Genomic DNA, 25713 nt, shown 5'->3' on the forward strand with positions numbered 1-25713 from the left:
GCTATCAGGGGAGCGGATGCAAGGTGTGCTACCTAGAGGAACATAAGGAAGGCACCCCGTTGAGCAGCTGAAATTTTGGTGGACAGCGCACCTCCTGGGTGCTACCACGAGTTGCCTGTGATGACAGGATATGGGATATAGAGCACTATGAATGTGAATATCCTCCAGCATTCTTCCCCCAGCTCTCTGCAATCCAAACTCCTTTCTGAGATGGGCAGAGGCCCCATCAGGCTCTGACAGGCACATCTGTAGCATAAGATCAATCTAAATTAGGGATGTAAAATTCCATTTAATCGTTAACCGGTTAAATGTTATGTTTAACTTGTTACCACTTAAACAGGGGGAGGCTGCTCCAGCCTGCTGGTTAACTAGTTGACCATTCACATCCCTAATCTGAATGGCTGACGACTAGAACAGCAAGGGAAGTCTGTGTATCCGTTGTGCCGGGTATGGAGTACAATGGAGAGGAGCTTTGGGCAGCGGCTGTGTCTGTTTTGAGAGATCCTGGCCCAGTATTTTCCCTCCGTGTCCCACAATGGAAGAGCTCATGGGATTTATCACAGCTGTAATCACGGAAAAACCAGAGGCCAAGGAGATAAAGTCCCAGCAGCAGAAAGACGTCTTAGGAAGGAGTGTCGAAAGCGATCACACACCCTCTTACTGAAACACGGAGATTGGTTGTTTTCTAAACACCGTCAGAGCAAATGGGCCAAGCAAATAGCTGCAACTCTTGACTTCAGTGGATCGATGTTTAGTTACCCCAGCAGTGAATTTGTCTCTTTGTCTGTAACTGGCGACATGACTGCCCTTCCTTCCGGTGCAGCCCCGCAACAAAACAAGCTTAGATCATAACGCAGTTGATCTGCAAAGCAGAGAGCTCCCCCTTCATGTGTGCAATAGGGCTGAAAGGTTCAACCGAGCTGTATAATATTAATAAATTCGCTTGCATGCAGTGCTGGTGCTAAGCCCATTGGGGCTCTAAGCAGCACTACTTGAAGGGGGAGGCCCACATGCACAACACAGGCTAGTAATTAATATGGGGTCCCCTGAGCTGCTTGGAGCCCTAAGCAATTGTTAGTCTGCTTGTGCCTAGCGCCGGCTCTGCTTCCATAGGATCTTTATCCAGAAGATCTCAAAGCACCTTTACAAACCTTAATTAGTGAAGCCACACGCCACACTGGAGAGGGTTAGCGGATTGCACTGAGGTTTGGAGAGATCACGAGATTTCCCTGGATCCACATTTTGAGTCAGTAGCAAAGTTGGGATTGGAACCCAGAAGTCCTGACTGCAGTCCTCAGCTCTAACCACTAGTGAGCATTGCTTGGCATCGTATGGTTTTGAAGTTGGCGTTCCACTTGCTCTCCACTGTGGCTATAAATATCGAAACTATTCCCACTGAAAGATGAATGCAGAGTCTTCCATCCAACGGCACTAACATCTCTGTGGGATTCGCTGTCCTTTTTCATCTCTTCGACCATCTGTTGTGGCTGGTGCCATAGGCGTGGTAGGGGAGGGGGTAAGTTGGGGGCGGGGAGTTAAGCCAGTGATTCTCCCTGCTCCCAAGCTGCTGCTCTCTCTGTTTCTCTTCCTGTTCAGTGAGTAAGCGCCGTAGTTCCTCTTGGTCATTGAATGGATTCTTGCCATACTCTTGCCGAACCCAGGATCGGTACTGCCAAAACAAAACCAAAATGAGTTGTGAAGGCAACAGAGAAGGTACAAAATGCCTCTACTTGTCGGTAGCCCTACACCAGACTCTGCAGATAAAGATCCAGATTAGGGATGTTTAAACGGCTAGCGCTTGACCTGTTCATTGTTTGAACTTGAGATCTGCAGCCCCATCTCGCAGCTGAGATTGTGGGGTCCTACCAAGGCTGTGAGGTCCCGCCACGGCTGGGGGTTCGCCACCCAGTGGCGGGGGGGGGGGGAGTGTCTCACCACCCAGCCCCTCTGCAGTCAGGGCTGCTCCAGCCCAGTATGGCTGGCCACTCCTGGAGTTTACTGGCAAGGGCCTCGTGCTTACCATTTAACCAGTTAACATCCCTAATCCAGATACAACAGACAATCAGAATTCTTGGGATGTCAGATGAAATCCTGTCTTGTTCCAATGCATGCTGCAATTGCAATTATCGTGAATCTTTGCTTTCCATTAATTTCTGTGATAAAAGATTGTAGCCGGATTCCACACTATGCTGCTGGATGTCCATCACCATACAGCACTCAAAGGGCCTGGTTTGCTGAACTTTGCACTTAATTTGGGTCTGAAGTTGCTGCGTTCCCATATAGAATCATAGAATACTAGGACTGGAAGGGACCTTGAGAGGTCATCGAGTCCAGCCCCCCGCCCTCAAGGCAGGACCAAGCTCCGTCTACACCATCCCTGACAGATGTCTATCTAATCTGTTCTTAAATATCTCCAGAGAGGGAGATTCCACCACCTCCCTTGGCAATTTATTCCAATATTTGACCACCCTGACAGTTAGGAATTTTTTCCTAATGTCCAATCTAAACCTCCCCTGCTGCACTTTAAGCCCATTACTCCTTGTCCTGTCCTCAGAAACCAAGAGGAACAAATTTTCTCCTTCCTCCTTGTGACACCCTTTTAGATATTTGAAAACCGCTATCATGTCCCCCCTTAATCTTCTTTTTTCCAAACTAAACAAGCCCAGTTCATGAAGCCTGGCTTCATAGGTCATGTTCTCTAAACCTTTAATCATTCTTGTCGCTCTTCTCTGTACCCTTTCCAATTTCTCCACATCTTTCTTGAAATGTGGCGCCCAGAACTGGACACAGTACTCCAGCTGAGGCCTAACTAGTGCAGAGTAGAGTGGCAGAATGACTTCACGAGTTTTGCTTACAACACACCTGTTGATACAACCTAGAATCATATTTGCTTTTTTTGCAACAGCATCACACTGTTGACTCATATTCAACTTGTGGTCCACTATGACCCCTAGATCCCTTTCTGCCATGCTCCTTCTTAGACAGTCGCTTCCCATCTTGTATGTATGGAACTGATTGTTCCTTCCTAAGTGGAGCACTTTGCATTTCTCTTTATTAAACCTCATCCTGTTTACCTCTGACCATTTCTCTAACTTGCTAAGGTCATTTTGAATTATGTCCCTATCCTCCAAAGCAGTTGCAACCCCACCCAGTTTGGTATCATCTGCAAACTTAATAAGCGTACTCTCTATCCCAATATCTACATCATTATGAAGATATTGAACAGTACGGGTCCCAAAACAGACCCTTGCGGAACTCCACTTGTTATCCCTTTCCAGCAGGATTTAGAACCGTTAACAACAACTCTCTGACTACGGTTATCCAGCCAATTATGCACCCACCTTTAAGCCCTATCTAAGTTATATTTGCCTAGTTTATCAATAAGAATATCATGCGAGACCGTATCAAATGCCTTACTAAAGTCTAGGTATATGACATCCACCGCTTTTCCCTTATCCACAAGGCTCGTTATCCTATCAAAGAAAGCTATCAGATTAGTTTGGCATGACTTGTTCTTCACAAACCCATGCTGGCTATTCCCTATCACTTTATTACCTTCCAAGTGTTTACATATGATTTCCTTAATTACCTGCTCCATTATCTTCCCCGGGACAGACGTTAAACTGACTGGTCTGTAGTTTCCTGGGTTGTTCTTATTCCCCTTTTTATAGATGGGCACAATATTTGCCCTTTTCCAGTCTTCTGGAATCTCCCCTGTCTGCCATGATTTTTCAAAGATCATAGCTAAAGGCTCAGATACCTCCTCTATCAGCTCCTTGAGTATCCTGGGATGCATTTCATCAGGACCTGGTGACTTGCTGACATCTAACTTTCCTAAGTGATTTTTAACTTGTTCTTTGTGTATCCTATCTTCTAAACTTACCCTCTCTCTGCTTGTATTCACTACGTTAGGCACACCTCCAGACTTCTCGGTGAAGACCGAAACAAAGAAGTCATTGAGCATCTCTGCCCTTTCCAAGTTTCCTGTTCCTGCTTCTCCCTCCTCACTAAGCAGTGGGCCTACCCTGTCCTTGGTCTTCCTCTTGCTTTTAATGTATTTATAAAAGGTCTTCTTGTTTCCCTTTATGCCTGTAGCTAGTTTGATCTCATTTTGTGCCTTTGCCTTTCTAATCTTGCCCCTGCATTCCCGTGTTGCTTGCCTATATTCATCCTTTGTTATTTGTCCTAGTTTCCATTTTTTATATGACTCCTTTTTTATTTTGAGATCATGCAAGATCTCCTTGTTAAGCCAAGCTGGTCTTTTGCCATATTTTCTGTCTTTCCTACACAGCGGAATTGTTTGCTTTTGGGCCCTTAACAACGTCCCTTTGAAATACTTCCAACTCTCCTCAGTTGTTTTTCCCTTCAGTCTTGCTTCCCATGGGACCTTACCTACAAGTTCTCTAAGCTTATCAAAATCAGCCTTCCTGAAATCCATTACCTCAATTGTGCTGGTCTCCCTTCTACCTTTCCTTAAGATCATGAACTCTATTATTTCGTGATCACTGTCCCCTATACTGTCTTCCACTTTCAAGTTCTCAACTAGTGCCTCCCTATTTGTTAAAACCAAATCCAGAACAGCTTCTCCTCTGGTAGCTTTTTCAACCTTCTGAAACAGAAAGTTGTCTCCAATGCAGTCCAGAAACTTATTGGATAGCCTGTGCCCCGCTGTGTTAGTTTCCCAACATATGTCTGGATAGTTGAAGTCCCCCATCACCACCAAATCTTGGGCTTTGGATAGTTTTGTTAATTGTTTAAAAAAGGCCTCATCCACCTCTTCCACCTGGCTAGGTGACCTGTAGTAGACGCCTAGCATGACATCACCCTCGTTTTTTACCCCTTTTAGCTTAACCCAGAGACTCTCTACACAACTATCTCCTACGTTCATCTCCACTTCAGTCCAAGTGTGTACATTTTTAATATACAAGGCAACCCCTCCTCCCTTTAAAGGGGAGACCTTGGCCACAGTGCCTGGGCCAGCTCCAAGCCTGCCAGCCCAGAGCCAGCTCTGGCCACCGGTGCCCCTGACCCAGTGGTACCAAAACATGAGCCAGCAAGCCACTGGCAGCCAGCCCTCCACCACTCCCCAGGAGCAGTCTGCTAGCTCCCAGGAGCCTGACAGGGGCTGGAGAAGGCGGGAGCCTTCCTGGTCCAGGGTGGAGATCATGGACATTATTCAAGTTGGGGGAGATGCCCCCAGCATCCATGATCTCCGCACTAGATGGAGAAACATGGCCATCTATGGTAGGATAGTTGCCAGCTTGGCCACCAAAGGCCACATGCGAACCCAGGAGCAGGTCTGCATGAAAATCACGTTGGTCCGGCGAGACCCCCCAACCCTGGGCCCTGAGCTTCTCCTCCCCCTTCTTCCCCTTGCTTCCCCCTTCCAGCTCCCTCCTCCCAGGTTTCCCCCTCCCCTCTCCCACCCTCTCTCTTCCCCTCTCCCACCTCCTTTTCCCAGTCTCCCCATAGGTTCGTCCCCCCCCCCCAGTTTTGTTCAATAAATCCAGTTTCTATTTTTGAACATACGTGTCTTTTATTTGACATCAGGAAGGGAGGCTAGGGAGGGGTAAGTGGAAGGAGGTGAGGGAGGAATGGGGCACGAGCCCTCGGTGGGGAGGACCGCAGTGGCTCTGAAGACTCCTTGTGGTGGACGCTCTCCCGCAGGGCCTCCTGAATCCTGAGAGCCCCCCGATGGGCCTCCCAGATGGCAGCCTGCAGCAAGTGCAGCCGGGCTGATGGCACCGACCCCACAAGACGCACCAGCTTGTCCTAGGGCAATTCTGGCTCCATGTGGCTGAGTGCTGTGGTGTCCCGAGTGCAGGCACTCAGGGCACTCCAAGACAGGACTCAAGTATCAGAGGGGTAGCCGTGTTAGTCTGAATCTGCAAAAGCGGCGAGGAGTCCTGTGGCACCTTATAGACTAACTGAAGTGTAAGAGCATAAGCTTTCGTGGGCAAAGACCCACTTCGACAGATGCATGCCTTCGTCAGAAGACAGGACTGCTTTGCTGTCCCTCATCGAGGTAGACAAGCAAGCGGGGAACCCTGTCCAGGGTGGGGGTAGGGTCCCTGTAAGCATGGAGCTCAGTTAGCCTCAGGCAGCAGCCCCACACACTAAGTCCTAACCTGATGCCCTGCCAGCACTGGTTCTGGCCAGCCTTAACTTTGGTTCAGGGTCCACTCAGTATGGATGCGCTATTTCGAAATAGCAAAATGCTATTTTGAAATAGATTTTGTGTGTAGATGCATTAATTCGAATTAGCTTAATTCAAATTAACTATTTCAAATTAAGATAATTCGAAATAACGCTGTAGTATAGACATACCCAAGGAGACTGTTATAAGCTCTGGGCGCTACAGAAGAGAAGTTTCTTAAGCAGCCAGCAGTGGTTCCATTAACAGCAGATCTGTTTCCCACCCCTAGCACTGTACAGGCAAAGAATGGCAAGATACACACCTCCCAGTCTCTGTGCAACGTGTGGCATGTGGCTTGGTAAACATAATGGTGACATCACCATTGAAAAATGTCACATGCATACCTGCTTCCACTTTGTGTCGTGACATTACAATGGGATTGTTTGCTTCTTGTTGCTGAGAAGTTACCCTGGTTCATAGGGCAGCCAAATAACCACGAGCAAACAGCTGGCATTCTGATTTGAGGGTGACTCCAGGAACAACCGGCATAGGTCTCCTGTACAAGTTGTTTCTTGCCTGTCATGCTATTTGGTTTTGAGCCATTTTTGTTCAGTCTGATTTCTCCTCAGTGGCGCCAGTGCCTGCTAATGCCTATGGTCAGCCGGGCTGATATTATGGGCTTGTCTGAAAAGGGAACATTGTTCCTATGAATCTCGGTGACAGCCCCATGCCATCCCTCCCATTGTGTTGCAACAGGAAGTGGCCGAGAAGAGCCATAGATTCTAAGGCTACGTCTACACTGCAATGCCATTTCAGGATACCGGAGTATCCCGAAATAGCTATCCCATGTCTTCACAGCCACCCCATTATTTCGGGCTCCCTATTCCAACGTCCCTGTAAACCTCATTCCATGAGAAGTAAAGGGATGTTTCGGAAGAGCAAGTTATTTTGAACCCAATGACGAAATAAACTATTTTGAAATAACATCAAAATAAGATACGATGCAGTGTAGATGAACCCTAAGGCTCTACACTGCAGGCTTCTTTTGGAATAAGATTTTCTGGAAGAGATCTCCTAGAAAAGCTTATTTTGAAATAGAGCGTCCCCATACACCTTTTTCCGAAAAAGGCTTATTCTTCGTGAAATGAAGTTTACCGCCATTGGATAAAGCCCTCTGTTATTTCAACATTCTGTTGAAATAATGCAATTGCAGTGTGGACGCTAGTATTGTTTTATTCTGGAAAAACGGTGCAGTGTAGACGCACCTAAGGCTAGGTCTAGACTACATGACGCTGTCGACGGAGCCATGTAAAATAGTTTATTCGTCATAGTCAAAGATGTGGGAATTTAAATAATCCCCGCTTCGTTAAAATAAAAATGGCCGCCACGCTGTGCTGACGATCAGCTGATGCGGCACAGCGCAGCAGTCTAGATGCGGCGCGGTCGACAAGGGAAGCCTTTGTCGACCGCTCCGATATGCCTCGTGAAAGGCTTCCCTTGTCGATCACACCGCGTCTAGACTGCCATGCTGTGCTGGATCAGCTGATCGTCGGCACAGCGTGGTGGCCATTTTTATTTTAATGAAGCGGGGATTATTTAAATCCCCGCTTCTTTGACTATGCTGAATAAACTATTTTACATGGCTCCGTCGACAGAGCCATGTAGTTTAGACATAGCCTAAGAGTCCATCTCGGAGGGTACAGATAGAAGGCAGAGAGCAGATTACGGTTCTGCAAGGTCAGCAAATGTTATGACCACTAAAGACCACTAAGGGGGTTTCTTGCACCTTCGTCACAAGCAGCTGCTGGCCGCTGTCAGAGACAGGCTAACAGACTAGATGGAGCATTGCTCAGACCCCATATAGCTAGTTCTCTATATAGTACCATATACCCTCCTAAACTCCTCAAGCTATCCTGATTGTAATCTGTTTGGGGGAGGAGCTAGCTGCCTCTTTGCACAGGGCCCTGGCCTCTAGGTGACTCCGGTACAAATAATCATCCTACATTTTAATGTATCCAGGCATTCGAGTGGCTGCTGTGAAAACGCAGGCTCAGAACTTGGCATGGCTGGGTCTTGGGCTCCAGTGGGGGACAATAAAGACACCTTTGAGAGCGGCTCCAATGATGCTTTTGTCTAGCAGTGACCGAGGGGATCCCTTGCTAGGCTTCCCCTCTGCTCTCAGGAGCAACGAAGGGTGTCCACATGCTGAGCCATCCCTGACAGCACAAGCTCTTGAGCGGGGGGTGGCTTCCACTGAAATCCAGGGGCTTTCTAGTGGGGATTTCTGCAATCCTGGCTCTGATCGCTCTGCAGGCTGCAGAACCCGCGGCGTAGCGTGTGCACCCATTGCCTTGACGCAGGAAAACAGTCCCCGTTCTGCAAAGGGTGGAGGTGTCACTCTATTGGTCGCAGGCCAGAAAGCAAGGCTGCATTTCCTTGCTAGAAAACAACTGATAAGAACGGACGTCCCGAAATGTGGCCGAGCAGGATATCCTACCTGCCTATTCCCAACCCTAGAATCATACGGGTGGCATTTTCCTCTTTGCACTGGTGGAACAGAGTGACTGCCCGCTGCCTGCAACCCAGTTACTCCTGATCTAGTCCACTGTCAGACCACAGTCGGGCCCGATGCCCTAGACACAAGCTTTTCCATGGGTCCTGGCGAAACTAGCTCTTGGACAGAGTCTCGTATGCAGCTAGCTCACCGGGAGTACACGCCGCACATGGCTCATCTGGCAGCAGCCATCTACACCGGTCACTAACCCAACAGGTCGCTGCATCACCGGCGGATGGCTAGGACAATGCATTGCAAGGAGACCTGCATTCACAGACAGCACAGCTGCTTCCTGCCAAGAGGAAGCTCCTGGAAAGAAATCCACTTGCCAGAGGCCAGCCCTGCCTTAAACTGAGCTCTGAAACAATGTCCAGGTTAACCCTTTGAGGCCCAAATCTTGTGAGAGGCTGAGCACCTCTAGGTCCCGTTAGCTAGGACTGGACGGAGATGGAGGTGATCAGTACTGCCCGGGCCAGGGCCTGAGTCTACAGAGCAGGTCGGTGCTGCTGCATCTGGTTTTGCCACCTGATCTTGTGCATGTGACAGCAGCATGTTCCTGGTCCAGGGGTGGGCAATGATTTTTGTTGGGGGCCACTCCAAGATTTTGGAAAGCGGTCGAGGGCCGCACTCTTCCATGATATGAATGGAGGAGGTGCGGGGTCTGGAATAGGGGTGGGGTGCAGAAGGGAGCTTGGGGTAAGGGACTGGGGTGCAGGAGTCTGGGAGGCAGCTGGGATGAGGCAGGCGGTTGTGTCCCCCTAGGGCAGGGGACTGGGGCGCTCTGCTGCCTCCGTGGGCTGGATTTGGCCGGATTTTGCCCAGGCCTGTCGTAGTCGGTCACTGTGGCTCATCTCCCAGGAGTATGTTTCCAGTCATTGCTCCTGGTGGGAGCAATCCTCCGCATCCTGCATCAGCCCACGTTTCCACTCACTGCCCCTATGACACCCAGACCGTGAACTGCCTCTGACATCCCAACAGGGAAAAGCAAGAGCCAGCCTGATTGACAGTTGTATCTGCTGCCACGTGCTTGGTTATAAGGGGCAATTCCTCCAGCATGAGCCAGACTGCCCCTCACACCTCACAGCTGGCCCCCACTTCAGGACCAAATTTATCTCCAAATTTATCTGAACTGGGTATGCCCCCTGGACAGTGGGAGGGGTGCATCTGCCAGGGGTCTGAGGCTCCCTGGGCCAGTGGGAGCTCAGCTGTATCACGAGGGGAAATCCATCGGTTTACAAAGTCTCCCTGTGCACCCTGGTGCACAGATCGACACCAGCACCTGCCCGGGGACAGGCCACTCATGTTACTGCAGTTAGAGAGTAAGGCAGCAGGTGTCAAAGGCAAAGGGGCCTCTAGGATGACAGCTGGTGTGGTGCAGTGGGTGGGACATTGGACACAGGGTATGTCTACACCGCAAAACCCAGGTGTGACTGCAGCATGGATAGCACACTCATGTACCTAGCTAGCTGCCATAATAGCACGGGCTCCGGCAGAGAAGGCCCAACTGCTGGCATCACGTGAGGGAGTGAGCCTCTCAGCAGTCTCTTTTAAAATTCAGAGCAGGTAGCAGATTAAACACAAACCAAAGGAAGTTTTTCTTCGTGCAGCATGCAACCTGTGGAACTCCTTGCCAAAGGAGGTTGTGAAGGTGAGGACTTTAACAGGGTTCTGTTCACTCCCTCTGGGGCACTGGGCATTGGCCACTGTTGGTAGACAGGATACTGGGCTAGATGGACCTTTGGTTTGACCCAGTTTGGCCGTTCTTGTGTCTAGCTTTTCTGTCTGTGGAGAATAGCTTGAAAAATGTGACCTGAGCTGGGGTGGAGAAGGCCGGAGCAATGTGTATAATGGGGGTGCTGAGAGCCACTGAACCAAACTGTAAGCCCATGTAGAATGGAAACCCCTTCACGTCGGTTCTAGCGCCTCCCCACGTGTGGCTGAAGGACTCGAGAAGCCACAGACAAATGCAACACGAATTACGATTTTTCTCTCCTGAGTTTGGGGGTGGCGCTGACCCATGATATATGAACACCGGGGATTTGGTTCAGCGGCACCTGTCTCGCAGCAGCATCCTCTGCGAGGCCTCCATCCAACTGCACAGAGTGTCCCATGGCCAGGCAAGCTCCGTTCATGGGGGGGAAGCCCCAGAGGGAATCTCCAGGGTGCAGCCTATTTTGTAATTCATTTGACTTGTTTCTGGAGAAGTGCCTACAGGCTGGTGACTGTCAGGCGGCTGCTTTACCATGTGACACCCCAGCCCACCCCAGGCCGAGTTTGCTCAGAAGGGCCTGACCACAGCCATAAAAACAATGGGCCCAGAAAGGAAGTAACAAGGGCACCAGTCCACACAAGCCCAGCCTCAGTGGGAAGCTGTCGACTTTCTGAGCTGTGTCACAAGCTATCCCCTTTGGATGAGAGAAAAAAAGTCCCCTTAATCAGAGATCCTGGGGCCGGGAATGGAACAGATTGGCTACAACCTGTCATAAAACTAAAGGCCGGTGCGCAAGGCTCTTGGTAATACTAACCGGAGGCGTTTTGCTTGTCTGGGCGAGAGGCAGGCAGCATGGCTCTGGGGGAGAATGCTTGGAAGTGACATTTATTAAACATCCCAAGAGGTGTGCCGTGCACTGGCTGGCCTGCCAGCCCTACCAGGTGCCCAAGGAGGGGTAATGTTGATTACCTGCCCTGTCCTGCCCTGTCTCCTATGGGGGTAAAACGCTCCTGCTACAAGATGAATTTCTTAATTCATATGTGTCAGTGTCTGTTCGGTGCTGCTGAACATGGGAGACTTGCTGTTAAATGAAGCCCTGCTTAGATCATGCGCTGTTCAAACTCCCAAAGCATCACAATCCTGACTTGGATTTATCTCCCCCCTCTCCGCTCGCCTAGTTCGGGGGTTCTGATGCTGTAGCCCCCACCTGCAATTTGTGGCTCTCCACAGGGACACGCACTAACCATCCTGGAATACCCAGCAGGGTCTCTTTTTCACCAGCCGATCTCACAGAGCTCTTCGGATTATGATGGTACCAAATTTATCACCCACAAATGCACCCACAAAATGTGTAGGCACTTTTTTTTTGCATGCATAAAAACAACAAAACCCCCAAGTAACAAGTAGCAGGCCCATCCCTACCCCCGCCCCCAACTTGTACCAGCACTTGGTGTCTGCATGATCAGTTATGTATTTTATGCATGCCAAACAGATGCACCTGTGAATTTTGCTAACAGGGAACCCTCAGAAGATTTGGCCTCCACGATTCTTGATTTATTTTGGATACGGAGGCACAATGATGTTGCAACTTCCTATGCATGCACATCATGCATGTGCGGTCATCACATCCTGCCCCAACACTGCATCACACCCGTAAAATGGGAACAACTGAGTGTCATGGCCTAAGATTGTTTTGTCTCCTGGGGAAACACAAACCCATGAGCAAGGAGAGGGAAGCATGTACCTCCTTGAGCAGAGTCCTCTCGTATTCCTGCAGCTGCTGCTGGAAGCCAAAGTTGGGACTGACATAGGAACGGACGACCTTGGTGGCAGCCAGACACTCCTCCCAGCTGAGGTCGGTCACCGTCATTAGGTAAGCCACCAGGACCGTGGTGCTGCGGGAAACACCAGCCAGGCTGTCGTAACAGGAGGGTTGAAAACAAGAAGAGCGCACAGTGACAGGGTGCACACAGGAGGTGGGAAAGCCCCATGCATGCACGCTAGAGAGGCACCCCCAATTCAGCCGCCTGGCTAGAAGTACCTCCTGCCGGGAGTGCATCGGTTAGCCCTGCACCAACACCCAGTACAGGACACAAGCAGGTGTGGAAAGCCAATCCCTTGGTTCAGAGGGGCCTCTTTCAAGAAGCCTTTTCCTAACATTGTGAATCCGGTAGATAGGAAACTGCACTGAGGCTCAAGCAGAGGAGAAAGGAAGTGGGTGCACAGCTCCAGCAGGAGCTGGCTGAGCTGCCGACAAAGCCAGCAGGGAGCTATTTAAAGAGCCGGCAGGGACCCAGGTTGCAATAGGATGGCGCCGGTAAGAAATTTTAAGTTACTTCCACTGCCGCACAAGAGAGATCGATTCTGTTCCCAGCTCTACTGCTGATCTGCTGGGGGCCCTTGGGCAAGATGCCTCCCATTTCTAGGCCTCTCTTTCCCCCACCACTAATCTCTCTTGCCTCTTTAGACCACAAGCGCTTCAAGGCAGGGCCTGTCTCGCTGGCTGCGTGCAGCTCCCGGCACAGTGGGAACCTGGTCTCCGTTGGGACCGGGTCTGTCACTCCCTCTGTGCCTGTGCTGCTGGTCTCATGTCATTCCCAGGAGGTGTATGCAGCACCCGGCACTAAGGGACCCATGTCCTCATCAAGGTAGGACATGTCACTCGCTGTGTCTGTGCAGCAGCCTCATAATGGGACGCTGCTGTCACCAGGGCCTTTGGATGCTATAGCAGTATTAACAGAGCTACTGGTAACAATGAAAACCACAGGGAATATAAACCCCTGTGGCAATTGACATCCACACTGACCAATGAATGAGGCAGCCTCCCCCGTGCAGCCGGCATTCATGAATGAACCTGATGCTCTCCTTAAAATGCTGGATCCTAAGAGAGAAAGCAAACAGCGAGATTAAGCAGAGGCTGCCCATGTTACTGAGACGGGTTCCAGTGCACCCTCCTGACTCTCTGGACAAGAGGCTGAGCTCCTGCCTACAGAGAGAGGTCACAAAGAGAGCTGCTGCATCACATGCTGCTGCAGGAAGAGGCTGGTTTTACAGATTGTTTTTAAGCAGGAACTAGCACCGGGTCCAAGTGAGCACTGCTGCCAGCAGTCATACAAAGATTGCATCCGGAGAGGCCCGCAAAGCAGAGCACAGCCCTTAACTGGAAACTCCCCACCACCCTGGGAGAGAGAAGTGTCAAATTAACCCCCTTCTCCATTGATTTGCATCCCCCCCCCCCCCACTTCAGGTGTAGAACCCAGGACTTTCTAGCTGCCAATCCCCTACTCATTACACTGGTCCACACTCTAAGGAAGCATGAGTTTGGTGATGAGGCATTAGCTTGGGGCTCATTCCCTAACTCTGCCCCTGACTTCCTGAGTGACCTTGGGCACATCACATCATCGCTCTGTGCCCCGTTTCCTCATCTGTAAAAGAGAGATAACGACCCAGATCTCCTCTGTGAAGCGCTTTGAGATGTGCTGACAGGTTCTACATAAGAGCAAGGTTTTCTTATTCCGAGGAATAGTAAAAAAACTGGGCATGTTTAGCCTTGAGAAAAGAAGACTGAGACAGGATCTGAGAAAAAGTCTTCAAAGCTGTTAAGGACTGTTATAAAGAGCTTCACGGGGTAGCCGAATTAGTCTGTAACAGGATAAACTTAAAAAACAACTAATGGTCTGGTAGCACTTTATAGACTAACAAAACATGTCGATGGTATCATGAGCTTTCGTGGGCACAGCCCACTTCTACAGATGACTGGAGTTATGCGTTTGGGATGTGCAGACCCCTAAATAAATAGGTTATAAAGAGGACAGGGATCAGTAGCTCTTCGGCTACGTCTAGACTAGCCCCTATTACGAAATAGCCATGCTAATTTCCAACTTTGGAATAGGGAAATCCGTGGGGGATTTAAATATCCCCCGCAGGATTTAAATAAGCATGTCCGCCGCTTTTTTTCCGGCTTGGGGAAAAGGCGGAAAAAAGCGTCTAGACTGACGCGATCCTCCGGAATAAAGCCCTTTTCCGGAGGATCTCTTATTCCTACTTGAAATCCCCTGCGGATTTCCCTATTCCAAAGTTGGAAATTAGCATGGCTATTTCGTAATAGGGGCCAGTCTAGACGTAGCCTTCCTGTTCACTGAAGATAGGCAAAGAAGTATAGATTGAACCTCTCTAGGCCAGCACCCTCTGGACCTGACTGGTACCAAACCAGAGAATTTACCGAACCACAGGAGGTTGATCTTGTCTAGCAGCATTGCCAACACTTCCACGGCTTACTGGGTGCTTAGATGACATTTTAGGGGTAAATTAGAGCTAAATCACAGCACAAAACACTAGCCAGGACTGGTGGCTGTAAACAAACTTTTTGGGACCGCAGGAAACTTAGCCACGTCTGTGCTAAGTGAGCATCCGGCTAACAAAAAGCATGCTGGACCACGGATGTTGCCAGACTAAAGAGTGCCGGACGAGAGAGGTTCAACTTGTAATGGAATTAACCTACAGCAAGCAAAATTGAGGTAAGCTATTAGACACAGTTTTCTAACGATCAGAGTCGTTAGGCTCTGGAAGCGTTTTCCAAGGGAGACAGTGGAAGCCCCAATATAAGAGGCTTTTGAGAATAGGCTGGACAAACCCTCTGTCAGGGATGGTGTAGTGCAGGGGACTGGATGTGACAACGTCTCAGGGTCCCTTCCTGTGTGACATTTCTCTGATTGTACAATGGAGATAATCACAGTTCCTGGCTCCCACCTCTTGTCTATTTCAATTGTGAGCCCCCTGGGGCAGGAACCGTTCCTTCCAGAATTCAGCACAATGTGGCCTGGATCTCAGTTGGCGTCGATAGGCATTACCACCACACAAAGGATAACAACAGCTCCATGCAAGCCAGTGACAAGTTACAAGATTTAAAGGTGAGGTGTAACGTTGCTTCAGATCACAAACATCCCCCCAGGCCCGGCATCATCATATGCAGGGGCCAATACAAACGCTGCTCTGTTCAATCTCATCCAAGACAAAAAGCATTTCCAGGATATCAGCAGAGCACCAGTCTTTGTGTTTGTTCTTCTAAAGCAGTGTTTGCCGGAAATGTTGCCAGAGGAGGCTGTGAAGGCTAGGACTATAACAGAGTTTAAAGAGAAGCTAGATAATTTCATGGAGGTTAGGTCCATAAAAGGCTATTAGCCAGGGGATAGAAATGGTGTCCCTGGCCTCTGTTTGTCAGAGGCTGGAGAGGGATGGCAGGAGACAAATCACTTGATCATTGTCTTCGGTCCACCCTCTCTGGGGCATCTGGTGCTGGCCACTGTCGGCAGACAGGATACTGGGCTAGATGGACTTTTGGTCTGACCCAGTACGGCCGTTTTTATGTTCTTATATTCCCTTGTAACTCACTGGCCCAAATTCTGCGGCTCAGCCAAAGAAGTGAGGCTGAATTCTGAGGACATTTTTCCACACTAAAAAAAAGGGGGAAAGCCGGAATTTTCCATCCAAAAGGGCAAGATAATTGAGGGGTGATGGTAAGTCAGCAGAGAAGCTGCCAGGAAGGCCAGGCCAGAGATAGCAGATGTGCAGCTGCCTCTCATCATTGCTCTCATGAGACTCTGTTCTCCATTCAGGGTCCAGTTAGCTGTTCATTTCCCTACCTCTCGCTTTCCCTGCCCAATTCTTTGGGATACATTCAGATCTTGTGTTGGTAGGTGCAACTCTGCAGGCGGGAGCCACCTCTGGGTGACACGGAAGGATTCTGGAAAGGCATCCAGGTGGCTTTCTTGGGAGCCACAAAGATGAGCCAGGGGAAGATGCAGGAGAGATCCCAGAAGATTCTGGCCCTCTACATAAATAGACTGGGCCAGATTCTGCCTTCCATTATGCCTGGAGTAACTCTACGGATATCAGTGGAGTTCCTTGCTGTTTCTGCCAGCATGTGCCAGAGAGCAGAAGCCGATCTGTTCTCCCTGCCCTACCATCTCAGCCCTTCCAGGTTCTGCAGAGCCCCTGGCCTTATGTGAACCATTAACAAAAGATCTAAGAAAAACAAAGCAAGCCGAGATCTGGCAACCAGCCAGTCTGGTATGACACCAGTCCCGGCTAAGGAGACATTAACCCTTTGAGTGTGCGGCAGCAGAATGCATCCTTTGTCATTCTCCCAGTGAATGGGTGATTTATTAAATAAATTCAGCCCCTCTCCCTGGAGCAGAGATAAGGGCTATTGTTAGCATGGGAACACGGTTACCCTCATCTCTCCTTCCTTCTCTCCCTGCCTCCTCCCCCACATGTGTTCTCAGACACCACCCTGACTTCCTCCGTCTTCTCATGAGCAGGGCGTGGATGTTCTCCCACGGCCTTCCTGATTTCACAGAAGTCAGGACAAGATTAGATGGATTGTACAAAACCGCAGCGGAGCCATTCCTCAGTAACCCTGTGGCTTTTCTCGGGAGACCGTCCAGCTCATTCTGCACGGGTTCTGGGGAGCTTGCGATGGGTGAGCACCAGAGTGGGTGGCCAGACAGCTGGGTTCTAACCACGGCTAGGGGCTCAGAGAACTCTTTTCTGTCTCTGCTAAGAGGGGAGGCCGCCCATCTCCTGGAACAGCAGTTCGGACCCCTTCTAAGAAACCAGCCAACAACAGTATTTAAAAGGCAGCCAAGGCTTTCGTGGGCCGACATGGAGAGGCAGACTGCTGCCCTGTACAGGGGTTTATACCAGGAAAACCGGCCCGTATGCAGGAATTTCGGGGGAGGGGTGATTTTTCTGTAAATGTGGGCTGCAAGGCTGCGAACACCTCCCTCCATGGTCCTGCAAGTGAGCATGCTCTCCCAGCCGGGGCAAGGCAGGAGTGGCACATTACCCAAGTCTTCCGCCCCCATGCTCCAGCTGGCTGAGGGCCCTGCCCCCGGCCTCATTCCTGGGCAGGGGGGCCATCAGCCCTGGCCAGCTGGATCATGCTTACTTAGGGAACCATGAGGGGTGTGTTTGCGCCCTTCGCACACACTCACCGTGTACAGGCCTGGGGGGGGGTCCCCGAACCCCAATCGCACAAACACTAGTGTGACCCAAAGAGGCGAATTGTGGAGCCGGGTTGTGCCCAAGTAGTGCTGCCGCCGGCTCACGCTCCCTGCAAGGCAGGAGGGGGCTGAAGCCACATATTTGTGTCATTGTTGGCTTCCCAGGCAGCTGGGCAGAGACCCGGGGCATTCGTTACACAAGTGGGAGTCGCTCGTTTGAATGCCACACGATCCACAACCAAAGCCCCCCTCCTGGAAGCATGTGAGGTTAAACCGGCTTCCACCTCTCATTTCTTTGGTGGGGGCACTCGGGATCTCTGGCCACTCATCAGTCTTGGCGTGGGGCCTTGACGAGAAAGCAGCCCACATAGTGGCCAGAAATAAGCATCTGCCAGGCTGGGGGTTGTTACAAGCTTGGCTTTTAGTTCAGGCCAGTTTCTAAGGCAGCACTGAGCTAGCTCAGGCCTGGGGGCGCAGGGTAGGACCATGGTCCCCATCTTGGAGCTGGGACAGCTGAGCCACTCGGGCTGTGGGGTGTGCCCAAGGCCACCAGGAAAGTCAGTGGCAGAGCTGGAAAGAGACTGGCAGGGCTAGGAATAAGGCCTGGCCGTCCTAGCACAACCTCCACCCTGCTCTGGCCAAAGGTGTCCCTAAAGGTGGGGAGTGAAGGACATGGTTCCGTCCTGTTTCCGCATTACCCATGGAGAGCTGCAGTCCCAGGAGGCCCAGGTGCAAATGGAGCATTAATGTCCCCGCTGGAGACAGCCCCCCTGCCCCAAGGGAGGGACGGACGCTTCAGGCACAGAGCTGCTGTTGTCCAGCTTCTGAGAACAGGACATAGAACCAGGGGGCTGGAACTAGCAGCAGGCGGCCAGGCTGTGCCGTGCGGGGCAGTGCTGGCTAATGACCCCTGTGTTGGCAAAGCAAAGCCCTGGCCTTTGGTTGCATTTCCCTTGCTGGGGAGTGAGCAGGACCCTGGCCCTTATCCCCTCTGTCCGGCAGCGTGTGTCTAGTGGTTAGAGTAGCGGAGTAGGAGTTGGGGTTCCTGGGCCTGCTCCTAACTCAGGCGCTGTCTTGTTGCCATGGTCTTCAGTGGCTCTCTGTGGGCCCAGTTGGCAGGCTGCAGCACTCGCATTGGGAGCAAGGCTGTTAGCCGCTGTGTGCCTCAGTTTCCCCCTCTTTACAGCAGGGGTAGTGACAGCTCTCCTCCTTGTCCTTTACTTTGCAATCCTTAGGTGGACATGATTGCACTTTGCTGGGGAAAAGGGCAGGTCCCTGAAATCCCCACAGGTAAGGGGGTGACCTTTTGACAAGGCAGGGAATACCCCCCTCCCTCCAGCACAGACAGGGAATGCCCACATGTGCCATCCTGCTGTTTTGGGCACACTAGCATGGGACTGCCAGTGTTTGTCCACCCATATGGGGAGGAAGTCCTACCCAAAGCTCCACCCGCCCTGCTGGGGGCTCCCCATGGCCAGGCCTGGGCAGCTGCGAGCCCCCAATATAGACAGGGCCAGCAGAGCAGGCAGTGGACAAATTGCATCGTATTGTGACTTTGCTTTTGCTGCAAGGGTAAATCCAAGGCTGTGACCCCCACCCCATTCCCGGCAACCTGGGTCTGGTCCTGTCTCTTTAAATATGCAAAGTAGCTCATCACCCAGAACAATGCAGTGCTGTTAATCCCCTGACAAGCGGTGTCAATGAGTGAATGACAGGGAGGCGGGAGAACAGAGCTACCTGAGCCTGGAGGTTAGGGGGGGCTTCCCCCATCCTGACTCTCTGGGGTCAGCAACTGGGGGAGTGCAGAGCGGGAAGGCACATGGTGCACCTGAGCAGGGACGAGGTCTGAGCTCCTGTCCATGTGCTCCCAGGGGCTGGCTGTGAATCCAGTCGCTGTCATTTGGGGAACGTACACAGCAATAAAACACCCTCCGCTGGCCCCGGGGAAGGGTGAGGCTGATTGCTTTCTCCCTCTCTCCCCACTCTCCCTGGAGCGAGGCCAGGGGTGGGGCTGGGCCTTGCTCCTGGGGAAGGGGGGCGAATCGGTCCCAGCCTTCGCCTGGCTGGACAGCACACAAGGAAGAGGGCTGGAGCAACGTGCTGCCCCAGTCTTCCCCAGCCCGGCTGGAGTTGGAGCCTTGAGGGATCATGGGGGAGGGGGTGCATTTGTGCACACACGCACGCACACACACACATACGCACACACATATATACGGACCAGCACACTCATATTACCACAGTACCTGAGTGTCTCCCCATAGTGCAGGGCTGGGCAGATACCGGACCACGGGCCAGATCTGGTCCACCAGGATTAGCTCCTGGTGGGCCCCACCACTATATTTACCTGCACGGCTGCAGGTACTGGTGATTGAAGCTCCCATTGGCTGCGGATCGCTGTTTCCAGCCCATGGGAGCTGCAGGAAGTGGTGTCCCAGTCCACGCAACTTCCTGCTGCTCCCATTGGCCGGGAACAGCGATCCATCCCCATTGGGATCTGTGATCACCATTACCTGCGGCTTTGCAGGTAAAGATAGCAGCGGCTAACCCTGGCCAACTGCCGCCGTGTTATTGCCCACCCCACCACAATGTGTCTACACATCTGTCACATGCTGTTTGCTCTGTGGAGTCTCTTGTTTCATTGGCGAGGGGGGGGTAATATAAATACATCTGCTGCTATGTGTTAGGGAAGGCTGCATGTGAAGTGGAGAGTGGTGAGTTTTGGGATGGACCTTCCTTCCTGGGGGACGCTCATTCCAGCCTTGGACCACTCCCAGAGTCAGCTCTGTCTCCCACCCATCAGACACTGCCCTTACTGCTGAGAGCTCCTCTGTGTCCGACATCACCGTTGACCTTGTCAGCCCATGGTCTTTGTCCTGGAGCATTAGAGGGTCTGGGCTGAGGCCATGCAGCACTTTGAAGATAAAGACTGAGCGCTCCCTTGACGGGAAGTCCTATGGAACAGGAGGGCAGTGTAGGGAGAGGAGGGTGGGTGGGAACAGCTCAAGGCCCTAATCTGGAGATTGCCAACTTTCACATGCTGTAAATAAGCACCTGGCTTTCACAATAAGCTAAAACCCAAGCTAATCCCATTTCAAAACAAGCCAGTCCCTGACAGAATTGCAAAACTCTGATGTGACAATGTCCCTCTGGCGTGCAGTGTGGGTCCTGGGACTGTAGTGCACCCCTGAACTTTCTCCTGCATGCCCCCTCTGACTCAGTTTGCCCTCCCGTTCCCGCTTGCCCCTGCTTGCCAGGAGCTGATCAAACAAAAGTACAGTAATTCCTCATTTAACACGTGCCCGCTTAACACGTTTTGGCGATAGCACGATTTTTTTTTAGGGAACGTTTTTTGAATTACACAACCGTCCCTGGAATAACACGATTTCCCCAGCTGGCCCTTTTGCCAGCAGCTGCACGGGGCTTCCCCCACCTCCCTGCAAAACGGCGGAGGATTCGCCGCTTGCTGCGCTGTTCCCCACTGACTCCCTCTCACCAGATGCTTTACCCCCTCTCCTCCATCCCCGCTTGCAGGCCGGCAGCTGGGTTTCCCCAGCTGGCCCGTGCCGGTGGCTGCACGGGGCTTCCCCTGCCTCCCTGCAAGGCGGTGGAGGGTTTGCCGCTCACCGTGCCATTCCCTGGAAACTTCCCTCGCCACACGCAGTGCAGGTCCCGGCAGACCTGTCACAAGGGCATACTCCCAACCCAATCCCCCTCCCCTCTCCTCTCCTCCCCTTCACTTCCCCAGAGCCAAACACCTCCCCTCCCTGCTGTAACCCAGTCCCCTTTCTCCCCCAACCTTATGTCCCGGTCCCAACAGACACCACCGCTTGAAACGCAACCTCCACCTTTTCCATTATTTTCAATGGGAAAATTGACCCCGCAGAACACGTTTTCACTTAACACGATCATTTTCTGAAACATCTCTATAGTGTGAAATGAGGAATTACTGTAGCAAGAAGCCTAAACAAGCAACAAGCCGCAAGCTAAAAGTAGCCAACATTCAGCTCACACAAGCCAGATTTCTGTGATTTCTAAGCAGTTTTGGCAACTAGTCTCAGGCTTGTTGTGCATATATAGCAAAGGTAGCTAGGTCTTTAGCACATTTGCCTTCTTTCTCTGGCCTGAGAGGCAGGCTGGCTAAAAGTGAGCTTGAATTCCCCTGGGCTTGGCTCAAAAGCTTATCCCCATGCAGATTTCTAGTCCCCTCCTTACTCAAGGACTCTACTTTTGGGAACATAGGTGGTGTTTTCCAGTGGACAAACCTACTCTAAATTCTGACCATAAGTGACTGGTGCCTGTGAGGTAGGAGGTGCAGGGAGGGCCTCTCAGAAGGATGACAGCACGAGGTAGCACCACATTTAGCAATTAAAATTTGGGTGCACGAATCATGTATGATTCTGACTTACTGCGGGACAAACTCCACTCATGGATACATTGGCTTCCCACAACCAACTCTCCATAGAACTTTCCCTAGGTGATGACTACTTGAATAGTCTATTCAAATATCTAAGTTGTATTGTTAAACATATGCACCAAAATTAGAATCATTGCTGATTGTACACTATATGCATCGTATGATGCTTTCACCTGTATATAATCCAGGCATTACTTCCAGATGTACAGAATCTCATTTTCTTTAAGCTGTGTACCATGTACATTTTTTAATATTACCTTTCATAAAAGAATTTAACTCTGTTCTCATCTGCTCCGTAATCACATCAACTCAAATTGGCCAATTCTTTATGCTTCAGGGAAAGAGGAGAAAAAAGCCCAATTCTCTGTAATTCAGTTGACCCACTGACAATCGTTATATAATCTGCAGTGCGAGGATTATCATCTTATTAGTTGATAAGACTTTGCATTTTATTATAGCACCGATGGAAGTGTAGCGAATGGGGAAAAACAGCTAATGGCAGCTACTTGGTGTTTAATAATGTCCTATGAACCCAAAGCCTGCTTAGGAATTTAACCCTTTGTATGCTAGCATTACCTTTGTTCCTTGTCACACCTTGTAGCCATGGGCAGGTCTATGCTATGGGGAAATATCAACCTAAGATACACAGCTCCAGCTATGTGAATACCGCGTACCTTAGGTCAAATTGCCGTGGGGGTCTCCACTGTGGGGGGTCAATGAGAGAAACTCTCATGCTTCTCATTCAGGTGGAGTACCAAAATGGATGAGAGAGTCATCTAGTAAAGACCTGCTAAATCAATTCCTAAGGGACTGATCACCACAGCACCAATTTCCCAGTTAGTGTGGACATGCCCTGAGTCTCCTATTCCCATTCAGAGTCTGGGTGAACCAGAACACAGAAGGTTTTAGGGAGTTTTCCTTGAGACCCAGTGGGAGGGCCTAGGAAAAGGAACACGTCTCCTGAATCCAGTCCCTAGCAATGTTCCCTCTAATTTTTCTCCATTCGTGTGCAAAATAAATTTTGTTCTGTGCATAAAGGTATGTGTGGATGTGCACCACCAACAGAGACACATGCTGCCTGCTGTGAGAGGCTGTGGATGCTCTTCCAATCAGCTGAGCGGCACCGGAATCTTTCCCGGGAAGCTGTCCAAGTGCACAGCTTACAGGGAACACTGGTCCTTAGATCACAGGTTACATCCCTAGTAAACACTTGAGAGAGTTTGTCCGTCTGTCTGTCTACTCAAGAACTCCTACATGATAAGAGGCAAGACCACCAAATGTGGTATTCAATTTCCTCATAGCTTAATTTAAAGCAAAGTAGAGGTTTAGGGTGTACCAGGAAAATTGGATGTGCCTGGAATGAGATTGCTTCTCATAGAACCATAGCGAAAAAAGACAGAATCACCAGGGCACACCCCTGCTTTGTCCAGGACTGCCACAGCCCTGAGCCTCCCACCCTCTGGGCACCCTCTAAAGAGGGTGGAGGGGGCTGAAACTCCCTCTCCCCTGCCTCCCCTTCCCCCGTTCATATAGGAACATTGCTTACTGTCCCCCTTTGTCAGGGAGCAAGGCGAAAGTGGAGATGTCATCATGTAGATGACATGGTGATTATGTAGATTATCCTTATTGGTTAATCTGTATCAGAGGCGGCAAGAGGGGGCAAAGTGGGAGCCAGTGCCCATGAGGAGCTAACTTAAAAGCTGGCTCCCCCCCAAGAACCGGATCCACCTGCCCTCCCCACTCCAGCGCTGCTGCCTCTGACAGAGAAGCAGCAGCATGGAGGGTGAGGGCGGCAAGTGGGAGCTGATACATGAGGGGAGCCGGAATTCAAGCAGGCTCCCTGTGGGTACTGGCTCCACGGACCTGCCTGCACCCTCCTTGCTGCCTCCTACAGAGGAACCCCCCTCCCCCAGGAACCCACTCCCTAGTGCCACCTGTTAGAGACAGCAGCGCTGCGTGGGGGGGAGGGCCACGAAGCAACCTCTGCCCGCAGCAGGCCCAAGCTCCCCGCGAACAGAGGCTGCCCCACATTCCACGGAACAGCCTGTGTCTGTGGAGAGCCTGCTGCGGGGGAGGGGACAGGCAGCACCGGGGAGCTGGTGCTGGGGGGAACCGGCATTTAAGATGGCTACCCCCAGTACTGGCTCCTGCCTGGCCTCCCCCACCCCCCGCTGCCTGCTGAAGCTGCCGCAGCCATGGAGAGGTGTTTCTCACCTGGCCCCACGCTGCTGTGGTGAGAGAGGGCTGGGGTTGTCCTCTCTCCACCGAGAAGCCTCTATACTGAACCTCTCCTCCCCATCCCCACCCCAGAGCAGTGATTCAAATGAAGCTTGGACATTTTCATTTCATTTTGCAGAAACAAACATTAACTGAGTTAAGGACCTGAGCAATGCCGGGAAAATCTTCTAGAAGGTATATATGTTAAAATGCTGCTACGCTATTTAATTTCCGGGAACAATGATTCCTTAGGCGGATGAATCACAGTGAGCCAAACCCAAATGTTCTCGAAAAGCAATGAATAGTTTTGCAGCACCTTAAAGACTAACAAAACATGTAGGTGCACATGCCCAGGAAAGCTCATGATACCATCAACATGTTTTGTTAGTCTTTAAGGTGCTGCAAGACTATTAGTTGTTTTTTAAGTTTTTCCAGTTGCAGACTAACTCGGCTACCCCTCTGAAACTTTTGAACATGCAAAACTTCTCAGTCAGTTTTTATATAGGCAGGACTCCCATCCTACTGTCTTATAATCCCATGCCACATGAGACAGAAAAGGCAATGGCAAAATCAAGAGAAGGACACCATTTACAATAAGTGCACCCAACTTCCAAAAAAATCGGGGTTGTAAAAAATTGATAGTACACAGCCACACCTGGTTGTGTGTGATCATTCCTTCACCAGGGATGTGGGAGCTGAACACTGAAGGAAGTCACTGAGGCTACGGCTACACTGCAGGTTTCTTGTGCAGGAAGCTTTTTTTGGAAGAGATCTTCCACAAAAACTTCTAGCACAAGAGCGCGTCCAGACTGCATGGACACTCTCTCAAAAGAAAGCTTTGATTGTTATTCGCAGAATAGCCACCAGAGCACCTGTGCTTTTTTTGATTGGCTCTTTTTCCACAAAAAAACCCTGTTGCCCGTCCACACACACCTTCCTGTGCAAGAACTCTTGCACAAAAAGGAGTTATTCCTCATAGAAAGAGGAATACCTACACCACAAAACCCTTGGCTACGTCTACACTGGCATGATTTTCTGAAAATGCTTTTAACGGAAAAGCACTTTTTGAGGAAAAGCATCCGTGGCCAATCTAGACACGGTTTTCCGCAAAAAAGCCCAGATCGCCATTTTCATGATCAGGGCTTTTTTGCGGAAAACAGTACTGTGCTCTCTACACTGGCCCTTTTGCGCAAAAATCTTTCGGAAAAAGACTTTTGCCCGAATGGGAGCAGCATAGTATTTCCGGAAAAGCACTGAGGATTTTACATGAGATCGTCAGTGCTTTTCCAGAAATTCAAGCAGCCAGTGTAGACAGCTGGCAAGTTTTTCTGCAAAATCAGATGACTTCTGTTCTTTTGATTTACTGTAAATTTACTTGTGCAAAACACGCTTTCAGTGTGGGCGCTCCATGGGTTTTTGCACAAAAACCCTGTAGTGTAGACGTAGCCTGTGAGATGACTTATAGGGCTAGAGTTTGGGTGTTGCAGAAGAACATTACAAATTAGCTGGATCATTAAAACTGGGGACGATGAGGTTAGGAGAAGTAAGAATTGTTAAAAAGCCCATTCACTTCTAGGAAATCAATCGTCTCTTTCAGTAGACACACTGATTGCAGAGAGACCTGACTGGAGCACGCATTCTGTCAGGCAATAGGTCAGGCAAGCCAAGAAGAGGAGG

The 25713-nt window shown here is 50.6% G+C and overlaps 1 protein-coding gene across 5 annotated transcripts in view; it reads right to left on the reverse strand.

Annotated features, from left to right (window-relative positions):
• Nucleotides 1-1434: 1434 nt before the first annotated feature.
• The window catches only part of LOC102456181 (dual specificity protein phosphatase 22-A-like), a 60441-nt gene continuing 36162 nt past the window's right edge, over nt 1435-25713 (reverse strand). For 3 of the 5 annotated variants that reach the window (XM_025178615.3, XM_006137364.5, XM_075939948.2), the window contains 3 exons: nt 13208-13282; nt 12146-12317; nt 1435-1669 (listed from right to left, as the gene is read on the reverse strand). In XM_025178615.3, the coding sequence (XP_025034400.3) occupies nt 1463-1669; nt 12146-12317; nt 13208-13282 (454 nt within the window). In that variant the 3' untranslated portion in view covers nt 1435-1462. The remainder of the gene's footprint in view (nt 1670-12145; nt 12318-13207; nt 13283-25713) is intronic. The other 2 variants (XM_075939950.2, XM_075939949.2) reach the window with 1 other exon arrangement.

Source organism: Pelodiscus sinensis, chromosome 12 (assembly GCF_052426305.1).
Source record: "Pelodiscus sinensis isolate ZL-2025 chromosome 12, ASM5242630v1, whole genome shotgun sequence".
Classification (NCBI taxonomy): domain Eukaryota; kingdom Metazoa; phylum Chordata; order Testudines; family Trionychidae; genus Pelodiscus; species Pelodiscus sinensis.